Source organism: Xyrauchen texanus, chromosome 16, assembly GCF_025860055.1.
Source record: "Xyrauchen texanus isolate HMW12.3.18 chromosome 16, RBS_HiC_50CHRs, whole genome shotgun sequence".
NCBI classification, from domain to species: Eukaryota; Metazoa; Chordata; class Actinopteri; order Cypriniformes; family Catostomidae; genus Xyrauchen; species Xyrauchen texanus.
Window position 1 is genome coordinate 22,011,596 of NC_068291.1, and position 16,880 is coordinate 22,028,475.

At 34.7% G+C, this 16,880-nt stretch overlaps 1 protein-coding gene across 1 annotated transcript in view; it reads left to right on the plus strand.

Annotated features, from left to right (window-relative positions):
- Positions 1–1,395: 1,395 nt before the first annotated feature.
- Positions 1,396–16,880, plus strand: part of sh3yl1 (SH3 and SYLF domain containing 1) — a 42,048-nt gene continuing 26,563 nt past the window's right edge. Inside the window, exons 1-4 of the mRNA XM_052146136.1 lie at positions 1,396–1,543; positions 11,399–11,509; positions 11,995–12,108; positions 14,366–14,430. Coding sequence (XP_052002096.1) covers position 1,543; positions 11,399–11,509; positions 11,995–12,108; positions 14,366–14,430 — 291 coding nt within the window. The 5' untranslated portion in view covers positions 1,396–1,542. The remainder of the gene's footprint in view (positions 1,544–11,398; positions 11,510–11,994; positions 12,109–14,365; positions 14,431–16,880) is intronic.

Consider the following 16,880-nt stretch of genomic DNA (forward strand, 5'->3'; position numbering starts at 1 on the left):
GCCATGTGTGGCCAAAACAATGGTTTGATATTTTTATACGTTACATTTTAGAAATTACTTTGTGTTGTGTTATTGTTTAAATTCTACTGAAAAGCCTGTGAAAGGCTGTTTCATGGCAGGTTCCAATGTGACAACTAACATCATATTGTGTATAGTGCCCTGCTATTTAAGCATGTTGTCACAAAAGCTCAGCAATAAACTCTCTTTTTACCAGGGCAATAATTGTGGAAATTTCACAAGCGTTTTTGTTGCCTTTCAGGTAAGGGATGTGTCTATACAGAAATTGACTTTCAAAATAAACCAACCCTGATAAATATTTACTGGAGTAAATAGTGTTAGCCTATCATAAATACACCTTTTGACCTTATTTAATAGAGAAACTATGATGGTTTCATTTCAAACAGATTTTCCTATAAATAATAGGGATGTAGTGTCTATTAAATGACCCTTATCAACATTCCAATAACTGGCAAATGTCACCGACCTTTTCACAGACCGTGATGACTTTCTGAATTATTAATAAGCGCAAACATTTTTACATGATAATTCTTTTAAATATTGAGTGTAAGTTTAGAACATTATGCTTTGTGTTATATTATCCTGGAATTACAATAGCTGCGAGGGGGTTTCTATTACAGCTGCAGAGAGAGTGACAGTAAATATATCCACTGCTCTCTATTATTATTATATATTTTTTGCTTATGGAAAGTAATTCAAATTAAATAGTGGATTTTTTATTTTGTTCTTGGGGAAATATAATATTTAATATAATATAGTGAAAATAATATTTGCTGATCTCATCAATTGTCTCATCAAACCTTTACTTTCGCATTTAAAACCCCAAAGTTGGGCTTGTAATATTGTTTGCAAATTCAAAATTAATAGATAAATGGCATCTTATCCCTTTGTTTATTCATTTATTTTTGTTTGTTTTATGATAATCTGGCATTATTATTGTAATTTGTTTAATTTTTCTGTATCTTATTATTTTAATAACTGAATCCTTTGAATCTGAGATGGAAATTATACAATGTTGATTATGTGGACTTTTCTCTTGATGTTATGTATGCAGTTTAAAAAAAAAAAACGAAGTGTGAAAAAGGTCTCTTCGCGCGCATTTTGCTGTACCTGCTTTGACTAAACGAATTCTCCAGAACGCGCTCCGGTGTACGCGAGAGCGCGCCAGGGGTCCTAATTGTTTTGTCAGACGTCATTTTTCATTGCTTTGTCCCATTGTTGCCTGAATCAAATATACACACAATAACTTCAATTTGTGTACAGTTTTAAATAAGCATCTACACGTGTGACATATGCTACTTTATCCACAGCATTCCTTGAAAATACTGAGAAATAATCTGCTTATATTTAGACCATTTAGTTAGGCTACTTTAAGGGTTCTTTAAGACACGAGTAAACAGGTTTGGCAGGTGTATCGGAAGCTTCTAACGTAACCTATCTTACCTGCGCCAGGTAAGAGTGCTTAAAACTCAACTTGAAACTTCGTGACGTCTTCGAACCTGGTGAAAACACCTTTGTGATAAAAGTAAGTAGAGAAGTTGATTTTTCCCATGTTCCCTTCCTTGTTGGTAACCCATCTAACAACGTGTAAGTGAGTCAGTGACTAGTTTTATTTCCATGTGGTGGACTTAAACATTCAGGCGCGTAATAAATTTAGCGACTGTTTCCTATTTGTAGTTAAAATGACATTTCTATTATGTGATCGTGTATTTTAAGGCAATCCCAGACAAGCCAGGTATAGTTTTTGTTTGAGAGATCACAGCACATTCATTAAACATTTGTCATCTATCATGTAAGTTTCTGTTTGGGCGTCGTACACAAAAGGCATAATGGCTCCTGATAAAAATAAATAAATAACACACACACTTTTATTAGGTAACTATATTCTTAGATACTATATTATTTATTTAAAACTGTAAAATCATAATAAATGAACATGAGATCTAGTATATCAAAGAAGTGATTGGTGGCCAGAATTTTGAAGGACCAAAGGCAGCTTAAAAGCAATCCATATTACTCCAGTAGTTTAATGTCTTTTGAAGCGGTGCATTCACTTTGGGGGAGAAACAGATCAACATTTTAATCTCATTCTGAAAGTGGAGATTAAAGGGGTCTCACACTGGATGCGTCTGGTGGACGCCATGGCACATTCTAAAATTCCAAACAATTGTTTTCTATGGATGTACTCTCACCGTTCAGAGTGCAACTCGCATAGTTTTCCATTAAATTTGACCCAAATCATAATCAAACAACATATATTTTTTACTCTACCCATCACTGGATATTGTGTATGTGTATTGTGTCTTTCATATAGCCTACACAATATGTTTTTAGGTACAAGTACATCTTTTGTAATTTGATAGCTTGAATGAAAGACCTATTCAATGTTACAGATAGAGATATTGTATAATTAATGTAGCCATTTCTTATCGTTCAGTTTGCACAGTTACACCAGTTTCATGCACGAACCTGTAAACTCATCAACATCACTTTGTTCATTCTTAAAGAAGGAAAGAACACCCCCTGAACCTCATCGACATGCCATGTTTGATACCTGTGCCGTGTCCTAACCGCAGCGTGATGCGCCGTGGTGCTTCTCGTCTGATGTGCAATTGCCTTTTTTTGTAAAAAAAATGACTTAAATATTATATTGATCTGTTTCTCACCCACACCTACCATATCACTTCTGAAGACATGGATTTAACCAGTGGAGTTATATGGATTTCTTTTTGGTCACCATTCACTTGCATTGTATATGGACCTACAAATCTTACCACAGATTTGGTATAATAACAATAAACTATTTCTACTACTATATTGTGGTTTAAACTATGTGGTTGGGAAGAAAATATATAACTACAACTCACAGGCCCATTTATTTACCAACATTTTGGCTATACCAGCTTTTTTCAAGGTACCAGCCTTTTTTCTTCTTTACATTTTTGCCATAAGTTGCACCTTTAATAGTGTGCATTTACTTAATTTTCTTCTAAAACTATATTGTAACCAAGGTACATTTTTGTGAAAGATAGATTTTCACACTTAATGCATTGGGGTGTTTAAGGTTATGCTCAGAATAAACAGTTTTTATACATAACTGTGTGTGTGTGTATGTATATATATGTATATATATAAATAATATATTACTATTTAATTTTTTTGTGGTTTTGTTAAACCAGTATTTACAGGTGACGGTATTATTTTTAACCATCACGGCTGTCACACACATACTAATATAGACTGTCTGCGGTCTTGATCAACAAAAGCAATTAATTTAGCCCCTGTGGGTAAAGTAGATATAATATCTCCACCTTACCTTGAAGCAGACTCTGTTTTCACTACTCGTCATTATCTGGATCGTTCCTTCTATTCCAGTAGCTTTGTTAGCATATAGTTCAAGGTGAAAAATAGAAAGATTGATTGTTGGTTAATTTGTCAAATGTGTTTTGCTGATGGTTTACTTAGAAAATGTAATTGTGTCCATCATAATTTGTTTAACTTAGACCCTATATATGGAATACATTTCAGAATCACCCCGCTTTCATCTAACTCGACTCCTAACATCTTTAATCCAATTGAGTAATTTCCCTTTAGTACTAAATAATGATTCTCAGTCCCTAATGATGATTTTGTTTTTCTGTACTGTTAAAGTGACCCCCACTGTAAGTGTCAGTGACAGAGCAGAATTCACCCTCTCAAATTAATCCTGTGTCAAAATTTAAATTTGCTCTCGTCAGAGCAGATGTTTGTGCTTTCTCTCTGGATCAATGCTGCATCCATAATTTTTCATTATCTCCTCCAACTACAAATTAAGATATAATTGCACTGTCCCACGTATTTGCATTTTTCATGCTTTATTTTGCTATATTAGTCAGTTATTGACTAATTACAGATTAATGTATCCTGTAGATCTGCGTAAGCAGTACTTATTTGTACAGTAGTAATCACAAAAATTGTATTCTCATTGTTATACTTGATATGACAGCTGCATTTATTAGTCCACCCCCTCTGTATAACAGCTAAGGTCTTTCAGACTTGAGGAAATGGAAGTGGGAAATGATATCAGCCATTGTTACCTGGGGCCGGTAATAAACCTTAGTGAGTTTACCAAGAAAAGGTTTGTTGCTATTATTCCATGTTAGATCTGGGAGAATAATTCTTAGCCATTGTATACAGGTGTATAAAATACCCATTATTAATACTTTTTTTTTTTTAATATCTCTAAGAAATTGATTATATTATAATGGAAATGTAGAATCCTTAAAATTCATCTCCAGCTCTACAGTTACAAAGTTCAAGTGAAATTACAGTTTTGGCTTTTAAGACTATGAATGTTTGAATTCATATTACTCAGTGTTTCTTTTAATAGTACCTTTTTTTTCTACCCAAAAGCACATGTATTAAAGCCGTAGGCTGCTTGCAGAGTAAAAGGGGATTCTTGTACCATAAATAAATCAGAAAAAGACCCAAGTCTCTCTTTGTTCAGTGGCAGCTGAGTGTAGAGTCACAAATAGTGCTAAAATTGCAATAGACCATGTAGAGCACATAGGACAAATGTTTTGATTCAGAGATGAGATCATACCTATATTACAAAATAAATTATCTTGTGAAATATATGGTGGCTAACAGGCAAATTCTGTCATTCAGACAAGTTTTAACTACATTTAGTCTCAGTTAAATGTGTATGTTATACAGTATATAATAATGGATTATTAGGGCTATCAATAGATACAAATTTGTAATCAAATTAATTACACGGTATGCCAATTAATAATTCAAAGTATTGCATACACTCACTTAGCACTTTATTAGGAACACTATGGTCCTAATAAAGTGCCCAATGCGGTCTTCTGCTGCTGTAGCCCATCCACCTCAAGGTTCAACGTGTTGTGCATTTTGAGATGTTATTCTGCTCCCTACAATTGTACAGAGTGGTTATCTGAGTTACTGTAGCCTTTCTGTCAGCTCTAACCAGTTTTTGTTTTTGGCACCATACTGAGTAAACTCTAGAGACTGTTGTGCTTGAAAGTCCCAGGAGATCAGATGTTACAGAAATGTACAAAGATAAAAAAAAGATTTTTACCCCCCCAAATCTATCTGATGTATACTTGGGGGCCGTTCACGTGTCATGTCACGTCCTTGTGTTTAGTGTGCAATATTTTTTATTTGTCAGTTAATGAACAGATTCAGACAGATTTGTCCATTCTACAGTCACGTCTCATTTTTTTTCAGCAAGTCGCGTCATGAGATCTGTGTTTTGCTAACATAAGGGGTTTGAAATGAACAATGCTTATGTGATACTGTAAATATATGATCTGTTAGATGAGATCACTAATCTACACGTGCAACAAAAAATTTAGTTTGTTTGTTTTTGTTTGCTCCTAGCACACCAGATCTTATTGAATTCCATTACGAATGCTCAGTGCTTAGTAATTCACTTTAACACCACGTCATGAGATCAGGTTATACTGTGATGACTAAGGCAGACATTCTTTTGTGAGATGCTTTGGCAAAATATCTGATAGATGAGATTCCCTTTGACATAAGTTGCTTACGTTCACCTCATTGGGTTCTCCCAATTTGAATTTTATTTATGTTAACAGGCAGTCGGCAGACCAATTTTTCCAGTACCATCAGGTTCTTTATGACAAATCGGAGTAGAATTTATGACATACAGCTATTTAAATCAGAAAATCAAGGGGAGTAAAGGAAAAATATTGATTTGTGTCAAGCCACAATCTGGCATTTAGTGCTACAATGTATATATGTGAATGAGAGATTATTATTACTAAACAGCACTTTGTATTAAATTACCAACCTGTTTGATGCAATGTACAGTGCTAGGCTTGCATTGAGGCCTTTGCTTGAGGGTTAACATTTGAACAACAAGGCATACAAAGTTCAATATTTCAGTTGAGGTTTAAAGAGATTTGCAGGGAGGTGTTCTTTTCAATCTCTGTTATTAATAGAACAGTGTTTGTATGTTCCTTCAAATAAATAGTGGTCACGTAGGCACTTTAAGCAGTACTGCGTTTTCAGTGTTTTGATACGAGCAATAAAAAGGACATGACCTGGGTCCAACTTTTTTACTTTAAAAATATCGTGAAGCAACAGTGAATGACTTCTTTGTTAGTCATCTGCTTGTTCATGTGATGTCCTGAACTTGGGATACATTTTATGACCTTGGAAAACAGGGTCTGATACAACGACTGTGTAAGAAATGCAAGCATATCTTTTACTACTCATGGGTTAGGATTATTGAAGTCATTGAAGCAGTTGTCTCCCAGGTGCACAGGAGAACTGTCCTGATGATGCGTCTGGTTTTGCAAGAATTCTTCAACTGGAAAGACTTAGTTGACAGTGATAATGTGCAAGCACCTCCCATGATAAACCACAGAAATTTGTTTGATCTTCCCATTTTATTAAATGATTCATTACTCAAAATTCTGTTCATAGAGAATAATTTGTTAATGTCGCAAAATAAGAGGGTGTGGTAGTATTGAAAAAGAATACCTTCATAATATAAATGTTGTTTGGCTTATACTTAGAGGAAATTTAAGATGAAATGTGTAATTTCTATACCATCATCGTTCACACATACTCCTTGAGCAGGGTTTGAGCAACGTTGTCGTATAGGGCTTTCATAGTAGACGTGTCTCTTGTGAGTTATCTAGATTCTCAACGCAATGGCAGGCAGTCACGTGTACTTGTTTATCAACATTCTTGGGGGACTTGGGTAGCTCAGTGGTAAAGATGCTGGCTACCACCCCTGGAGTTCGCTAGTTCGAAACCCAGGGCATGCTGAGTGACTCCATCCAGGTCTCTGGATGCCGTGAAGCCTCCATACGCGCTATGTCTCTGTGGCAAGGTGCTCAACAAGCCACATGATAAGATGGGCGGGTTGACGGTCTCAGACGCGGAGGCAGATGGGATTCGTCCTCCACCACCCGGATTGAGGCAAATCACTACGTGACCACGAGGACTTAAAAGCACAGTGGGAATTAGGCATACCAAATTGGGAGAAAAAAAACAAACACATTCTTGATCTTGATTATTTAATTTCGCAAAGCCTACTATTCACCTATATATCAAAGCCCCTTTCAAGGCAAGTCAGTCCACTCAGCAGCCATCTTTGGAATGCTCCTAGTAACATGATTACTATCAAAGAACATGTTTAAAATTGATAGTAAAATCTGACATCAATAATATCATAAATTGTGCTTCTTTAGCTCCAGCTGGTTAATCTAATGTGCATATGCATTCTCAATTTGATTGAAAGGCGATGTCTGTATCTAAATGGTAATTGGCTCTTTTACTTGTAAGGCGGGACTTTCTTTGCTACATCTGTTGGGTGTTCCAATTTCTCCCATTCATTTTAATACCAGTGGTCTGTCTCTTCTAAACAATCACTGTATACTAGGGTTGCAGCGGTATACCGGTTTCACGGTATACCATGGTTTGAAAATTGACGGTTATCATACCATGTACATTTGCTTATCTACAATTAAAAATGCAACTGGACGGAGAATCTCACATGCGCGTGCACACCTCCTTTCCTCCTTGTCTGCCTGTCAGACTCGTCAACTTGCGGCGCGTGCATGTGTGGTCTCAACTGGTCTATTCGGACTGGGTCGCGGACAGCAGAGAAAGAACAATGTCATGGTGATAGACTATTTAAGACTGCCAAGGCAGATTTAATGAAAATCTCACAAACAGCTAAATCAGACATGGGCAATTTACGGCCCGTGGGCTGGATCAGGCACTCCACATGGTTTAATGTGGCCCGCGGCTCATTTATCGTAAAAGTTTTTTTTTTTTTTTATTGGATAGTTCAGTTAACTTGTATTGGTAAACGTAATGCGTCTCCACAAGCGTTTAACATGCTCAAGGTTGCCAGATAAGAGACGATACACCCCCAGTTTGATATTTATACTTGCTCAAATTGGAAATATTCTGCATAAAGTTATACTTATTTTGTGCAATCTGGCAACCATGCACGTCTCACTTTCTCCTTTTGAACAAACTTAGCGATCTGTAGTGTAATATTCTGCTCAAGGAAAAGTGTTATACGGTTACTCTGTGTCCATTCTTGAGGCTGCTTGTGATGTTTTGTGCTACTAATTTTGCAGGTAAACCTTCTCAGTTATTAAATTAAATATAAAAGTAGATCTCAGCATCATTGACACACGGAGGGGTAATCATTAACAGGCAAAATCATCCAGGAGACCCGCATCATGACACTTTTAGCAAGTAAACAGGTAAAGTTTTAGAAAAAAAACAAGTAAACTCACCTGCTTTGCGACAGACATGAAAAGTTCTATAAATGTCTTTAGTTAACGACCCTGATGTAGAGTGTTAAATTAAATAATAAATTAACAGAGTAGAGATGGTAAAAATACATAAGCTCAGCCTTTATTGTTTAATGCCTATAGAAAGTATCTATCTTGTAGAGTAATATAATACTTAAATGCAGAATAGTCTCATTAAAAAAAAAAAAAAAAAAACTGACCCCTGATGTAGAGAGTGTTAAATTAAATAATAAATTAACAGGGAAGTAGAGATGGTAAAAAATACATTTATAAGCTCAGCCTTTATTCGGTTTTTTAATGCCTTATAGAAAAGTATCTATCTTTGTAGAGTAATATAATACTTTAGGCAATTGCAGAATAGTCTCACTAGTCACAGATACATTTTAGAAAATTGAGTACACAACTATTTCTAGGCTTAAAAGATACAAAAACCAAATAAATGCAGAACATTGTATCTCAAAAGAAATACAATGTGGCCCCCCTATGCACTACTTACAGCCCAATGTGGCCCCTTTACCAAAATAGTTTAAAATATTAATAATTACACACCATCACCTTTACAAATTTGTTTCAGGATTTTACATGAGTAAAAGAAACTGTTATATTTTGACAAAATGTTTTAGTTTCATATGAAATAATCTAAAGGTAGAATCTATTAGACCTCATTTTATATCAACAGTGCAGTTTTAGTTAAAGTTTCAAGATGTGTTTCAGCTAGTATTTATTTTTCATAAATACGTTAATTTATTATTACTATTATTTAAGACTAGCACACTGACCTAACCATGGTAATGAGGAGCCTTTCCTTCTGTGTAATATGTGTTTAAATATTTAATATTAGGTAAGAAACAGGATAATAATGGGATCATATAAGTAAATATTCTCTTCAATTTTTGAAAGGGGGAGAGACAACTTCCTGTAGATTTTGTTGTTGACATCATCAACAAAAATAATGTCACTTGATGCATGTCCTTGTACTGGAAAACCATGAACAAAACTATGCAACATAAAAGGAAATGCAACCCAGGATACATTAAATACAGGTTATGTTTAATCGACACTTGATTTCCAATGTAAAATCTGTCGTGAAGCAAAACCAGTTGAGAACCACAGAGTTAAAGGTACAGACAGGAGCAGCCTGTGCACCTTCAGTATATGTTAATCATAGGACATTACTTTAAAAGCTCACACAGCTGATGTTATTTTTCATTTAGTAGTTAATTTAACATGCTATGCTAACATGCTTTAGTTATATAACATGTTATTGTTGCATGCTATTTTTGATCATGTTTATAATTCTGTTTATTATAATTCTGTTAGCTTTCTTATTTTTTCTATTTATTTTATTTTCAAAAGGGAGACTTTTTTTACACATACTTCAATAAAATAAATGGTTTCAAGTTTATAATGAAGTGTTTGCTCAAAAATAAATAAATACACTTCTGTTTTCACTAATAATAGTAATTGTGTAATGCTGTGATATTTTCTGAGACGTTATCATACCGTGAAAATCTCATACCGTTGCAACCCTACTGTATACATAACGCAGTCCAAAACTCTCGCTTGTAATGTAAAGGCTGTAATCTGTTAATATGGGTGAAACAAAAATGCTCTGCTCACGCCTGCCACCAACTGGACTTGAAAATATTTATGTTTTCAAACAACATGTTTCAGAAACATTCCCCACATCTGCATTGATGTGGGAAAGGAGAAAGTATTTTCAAGAGCTGTCAATTTATCAAGTTAATTAAATGTATAAAAAAATTACGTTAAAAAAAATGTACAATTGTGACTACTGACCACTATGTAAATTTGGTAATACTGTACATATTTACTAGCAATTCTAGCTTGAAGTACCACTTTTTTTTTTATTTTTTATGAATCCACAGTCAGCAGGGGGCAGTCAGCGCAGCCAGCTGAACAGACAATGCACCTAACCAAACCCCAATGAGCAGTCAGCTCAATCTGAGCACAGCCACAGAATGAGAGCCGCTGTCACACTGGACATGCTCTTGAAAGCTGGATAGAGCACAACAGAATGCACAATTAAAACTACTTTTAGTAGTTTTTAGTTTAAAATGGTGAAAACCAGTGAGACACAACCAAAGTAAGATGCTCCAAAAGCATGCACATAGACCGACATTAAAAATAGTGCAGACAGAATGCAAGAACGCATCCTGTGAGAACAGGATGGATTGATGAATTTCATTGCAAAATGGATTGCTCTGGACTATAGGCCAAAAATAGGCTCATGTTAAACAATATGGGAATAATACAAAAAAACTATATATTGTCTTCTGAAGCCACTATTTGTCTAATCAATACTTTACTCATCTATCATAATAATGCAATGTATTTGAATCAGAATATCTGAATTATTTTATTTATTATATTTAGCCAATAAAAAAAAGTTTTATGTATTTAAATACAGTACATTGATTATATACTCTATATTGGCATTCTCCCAGCAGTGCCATAGTATGTGTAAGTTTGTTTATGATGTTGTTTGAAGGGCACATAGTAACATCAGGAGTAGAGACAAATGTGACTCAGACTATATGACTCATAAGGGACACATTTTTTATCCAATGTCATCAGTTTGTGAATATAAGTACACCAATCACTGGCTGTGTGGCTAATATAATTAGTACAATTATCTTTGACAGGACCAAAATAATTACCTATTTGTTTATGCTGACATTTGACATATGACTGAAAAAGTTAATGATTCGTCACTGAAATGGGGAGAGCCCTTTTAATACAAGACTAGGTAATTGTGGTGATTACATACCCAGTCTGTTACCTCATACAGCAGGTGTCTTAAAATAGCCCATATTTTTTAAATAATTTTAAGGTTAGTAAGATATTGTATCATTGTAATGTAGATGCCTCAAGATAATTGTTTTGACATAATAGAATTGAAAGCATTCAGGAAGACGCAAGTCATCACGCAGGTTTAGTCTGCTAGGTCTATGAAGTTTCAGGTTTTTGGAATGTGATGTAGAGCAATACATGAGTAGACCAAGAGAGGCAAGAAAATTGTCTACATTTTTCTTCTGATTTTTTTTCAGTGAATAATCCGATTCCTACTAATCTGAAGTCCGAGGCCAAGAAGGCAGCTAAAATACTCAGAGAATTCACTGAAATATCCAACAGAATGGGGCCTGACAAACTTATTCCAGGTAACTGTCCTCTCTACTGTCTTGAATCAATTAGGAAGCAATAGCAAAACCCTTTTTAGTTATGGGAGTATATCGATTGAAGTCATTTAATTTTTTTGGTTGAACTATCCCTTTAATAGCATTGGTTAATCTTATTGCAATAATAGCAGCAATGCCAAGCCTGTTAGTGCTATTAAACATATCATAGTTAGCATTTCTATTGACTGATGTCATCTGTGAACATGACTAGCAGTCTTTCTGCCAGTCCATTGCAAATTATTTGTTCATGCATGTCTTCTACAAGTAACATGAATGCAATCACTCTGTGACTTCACCATATCTGTGCAGCATGTGCAAAAACACAATGCTCCAATCAACTCTGGCTACCCATTTCATCTTGCATTCCTAGATATATCATTCCTTGTAACTGGATTTAGAACAGGTTTGCCTGCACAAGTGCAATTATAATATGTGTCATTTACCTCTTTTCCACCTACTGAAACCAGCCCATGTCATTGCAAAGGCTGAGGGACTGGCTATCCTGTCAGTCTTTAAAGCGGGTTTCATGATTACTGCAAGGGGTGGCAGTGGGATAGTGATCGCAAGGCTTGCTGATGGAAGTAAGTGGTCGTTTTTATTTTCTTAGTGCCTTACTGACGTAAAGGTGGTGTGGGTGTGTGTAATGTTTTGTACATTTATAGGAATATTCCTGGTTCAATACAAGTTAAACCCAATGAACAGCATTTGTGGAATAATGTTGATTTACCACAAAAAATAATTTTGACTTGTCCCTACATTTAAAAAAAAAAAAAAAAAAAAAAAGGCACTTACATTGGAAGTGAATGGGGCTACTCCAAAAACATTTAAATATTAATTGTTTCAAAAGTATAGCCTCAAGACATAAACAACATATGTGTTAACATGATTTTTGTGTGATTAAATCGCTTGCTAACATTTTCTGTATAAAGTTATAGCCAATTTTGCTTCGTTGCTATGATGTAATGTCAATAAAAATTACAGTTACGATTTAACCAACTTTACAGCTCAAAAATGCATAAGATTTAAAATAATTAATTTAAGTGCTTTCATTAAAATTATAAGCTTCACATTTTTGTCTTTAAACCCTCCAAAAATTGTCTCCTTTCACTTCCATTATAAGTGCCTCACTGTAACCTCGATTTTTGCTTTTTGTAAAAAAAAACAAAAGAACAGACGAGGATTGACACACGTAGGGAACTTCAAATGCAAACTATAGCAATGTTATTCAAACCTCAAAATTCATGAATATTAGTAAACAATAGAAAATATTAGTAAACCAGAAAACTTAAATGCTTACCTAATGGAAGACATTTACATTTATTCATTTGGCAGACACTTTTATCCAAAGCGACTTACAAATGAGACACAACCCAAGGGTTGTTCGAACCCTACCAGAAAACACAACTAAGCATTATAGCAAGTAAACAACTTCATCAAACTGTTAACTGAAGAGATCCATCTGGAGACTGCAATTGGTTCCCCTGCATCCACACACACGAGCCAGAAGCTGCCAAGCCGGTCCTTCTTTTCTATGCTTACGGGCATGATGTAAACATGCAAGAAGTACGTAAGCATGCGATTTGATGTCAAATTTGACCTGACTACTCAAAATAAAGATAATTATAGTTTGCTTACCGAAGTGAATTGGGTTAATGAGTGAATTGAGATAATTAGAAAACCGTTTTGAACATGGATTTTTCTGTTGCTTTGTTATTGCATCCCCCTTCACAGGACATTTAGAAGAGTTCTGTGACCAATCCAATGTGTTGGCCGTCAGTAGTACCTTTTACAGCTTAAAGTAGAGGCGCATTTAATGTAAATGATGTTCATGCATCCGTGTTTGCTTCTCTATGAGGCTAACGGTGAACAGTGGGATAAGATTTCACTACAGGTGCCATTTTAATGACTATTACATTTTGCATTTTGACGCTTTTATCCAAAGCGACTTAGTGCACTTATTACAGGGACAATCCCCCCGGAGCACCCTGGAGTTAAGTGCCTTGCTCAAGGACACAAAGGTGGTGGCTGTCGGGATCGAACCAGCAACCTTCTGATTAACTGTTATGAGAGAGAGAGAGAGAGAGAGAGATTTTTTGTATTGTACCTAGTTAGAAGGTTCTAACTAGGTAACTGCAATATACCCATATGAATCAATATTGATTCAGAATCAAATTGTGAGCTTGTAAATCGGAATTGAATCAGGAAATCTCTATCAATACCTAGGCCTAGTGTACTGTAGAATATATGTACATATATATTTACATGGTGAGGTCATAAAATTATAAGCGGTTGTTACTTCATGTAAATATATATCACAAGTTCAATTTAATTTAATAACCCTAAACTAAAACTATTAAAACAAAATAGACCAATTTAAATAATTAGGGAAATTTTAAGGGGTTGAAGTAATGGATGTTTGGCAGCTGTCTTGGCAACATTTTAAAACTAAACTAAGGGTAATTTCGAGCCACAATACCTTAATTTATTTTAGGGGTTCCTTGTTTTCACCCACAGAATTTTTACATTATGTAAAGCAAAAGCAAGTTTAATGGTTATGATTCTAATGTCATCATTTCTAGAATATACGTGATTAACTTCATACAGTAGCTATTATAATGGAAAAAGTGACACATGCTAGTGTAATGTATATTTTAAAGAAAAATGGAAAAGCCAGATTGTTTCAAGTGCCATTGTTAAAGTGTGGTCCATCCGTGCTCCTAAACATTGAACCTTTTATGTTCTAAGAGGTCCAAAGAGACTTGCAATATTTTATTACAAATTCAAAAATGAATACTGAAGTTCAGTTGTCACCTTGTCTGCTTACTGTCTTTATTGAAGGATGGTCTGCTCCTTCAGCCATTGGTATAGCTGGTCTTGGTGGAGGATTTGAGATTGGTCTTGAGGTAGGTTCTTTTGCATTTTTTACATATATATGGCAACATACTTTATTTACATTTGGTGTAACATGCATCGGTTTATAGTATTTAATGGTAAGTTAACTGAATACCAAACGTTTTTTACAAAATAGATCAAATAAAAGAGCTATGAGAAATTATCTGGCTCAAGTTCCTCTTGGGTTCTTTTTATTGAGGTTTTAAAACATTTCAAAGGATAATAAATGATCATAAAAACTGAAAGCCTAGATTTACTTACTTAACCCTCAGTAGATGTGGATAAATGCTTCATAAGAAAAGTTTCCTTTTCTAGTACCAACAGTGTATATTGTATTGTCGCAATGGTATCCAAGAACATGCAACATGTTTATTCACGTATTAGATGATTACCATTGGAATACACTCTGCAAAATGCCTATAAATTATATACATTATAGACAGACACTATCGGCGCCACGTCAACGTATAATTTTTAAATTACTTTTCATGCAGTACAGCGCCAGCCGGAAATTTTTTTTTTGCCACCGTTGACATTGTCTGAGTCATGCATAGACAAGAATATCAAGACACTAAAATATTAGCCCTGTCTAACCTAGCTATCATGTTTTTTCTCTTTCCTTGTCTTTTTAATTCAATAGAAAATATATTATTATAGATTCTCCCTGGTAAAGCATGGGCACTTAAGCAACAGACAAGATCAATCTTTTGCAAACTTTTATATTCAATTTAGTTAAAAACAAATGTGTATAACACTTTTACAGTACATATTGTTCCAAAACATCTTTATATATAATAGTGTCTTGCAAAACTGGTTGCAAATAAACTCCAAGATGTTTAAGTAGATGTGGAAAAACCCTTGGGAGAAACCAAGATTTGGGCTGGTACATATTTATACAATGCATACATATATAAATGCATTTTATATATATATATATATATATATTACAATGACTGTTAATAGAACAGGAATCATGTGATATGCAAATGAGTAAGTAATTGCATGCTCATAATGAATTACTTAATAGACCTTTTACCTAAATTACATTTAGCTAGAAGCAAAAACCCTTGTCCTTTTCTGTTGGGAGCTATTTGTGGCACAAGTCCTGGGTTCATAATTTCTCCATGCATAGAGTAGATTGTCACATCTCTGGCACAGGAAATCACTGTGCATGTGGTCCAGCTGAGGTCATTTGTCAGCATCAGGCAGAGAAGTTGTACTTTGCTTCCTGACCTTGAGCTGCAGCCTGAATGAGTCATATGTGTAGAGAGCGCCTGTTCATCTTGACAGTCTTGATTAATTTTCCAAGTAGCCTTCAGGCACATTGGTTAGCACTGCGGTCGCTGTCTCTCAGAAAGTAGCAAGTTAGCAACAAACCTAATAAGTAGCAAGGGAGTACAGGAAGTATCGATTTTATCTTTAGGCATTAAAACCAGAGCATGTCTGAAACCGGTCCAAATCTTTTGACACCAACGAACATTTAGCTGGGAAACTTTTACAGAATCTACTTTTTATATTTTACCAGTGACGGCTGCATAATAGATGGCGGGTTACTTGTCAGACTGATGGATAGTTAGATTGACAGATTTACTGACTAACCAACATAATGAGGCCTTATGCTTACAGAAACTTAATCTGATTTTTATAAATATAACAGAAAAAATCATGGAAAGAAAGATGTTTGTTGTGAGAATAGAACATGCAGTTTTGAGTATCCAGTGAAGTGTGTGTATATACAGTACTGTGCAAAAGATATAGGCACTTGTAAAAAGATGTTGCATAATGAGGATGTCTTCAAAAATTATGCCATAAATGGTTTTCATTTATCAATTTAAGTCCAGTAAACATAAAAAATGTGGGGCCATGCTATCTGTTGCAGGGCTCCCTGTTCTTCTATTTGCAAAAAGAATGTTTGGGAGTCTAAAAATATAGTTCCTATAGACACTAAAGCTGAAGATATAAATAACCATTTGAAGACAAATGTTTTATAAAACTTTTTATTTGCTTAAGACTTTTGCACAGAACTGTACATTAGGCCCAAAATTTATTTTCGACACTTAAGTCAGACTTAAAAATGTCAGAATGTCATTGCATTCAATGTAAAATATTAAAACAAGTGGCGTCAGCAAACTAATGATAGTAAAGCTTTTCAGAGAACAAACTTTTCTTTGCCATTTGACTGGTTATGTTGATTTTTAAACACAGGTGTAGTTCATCACATTAACTTTAGACAATGTAAAGTTTGACAACCAGATGTTTTATTATTTGAAATCAAATTTCAAACTCTTTTCTTTTATTAAAATGTGTGTTTGTGTTATATTTCATAAAGGATTTTTTTCACCCAAAAATGAAAATTCAGTCTTTGTTTATTCACCCCTGTGTTGTTATAACCCTATATGACTTTCTTTTTCTTAACACAAAGGTAGAAGTTGTCCTCAGTGATGTCCTACAATGGCAGTTT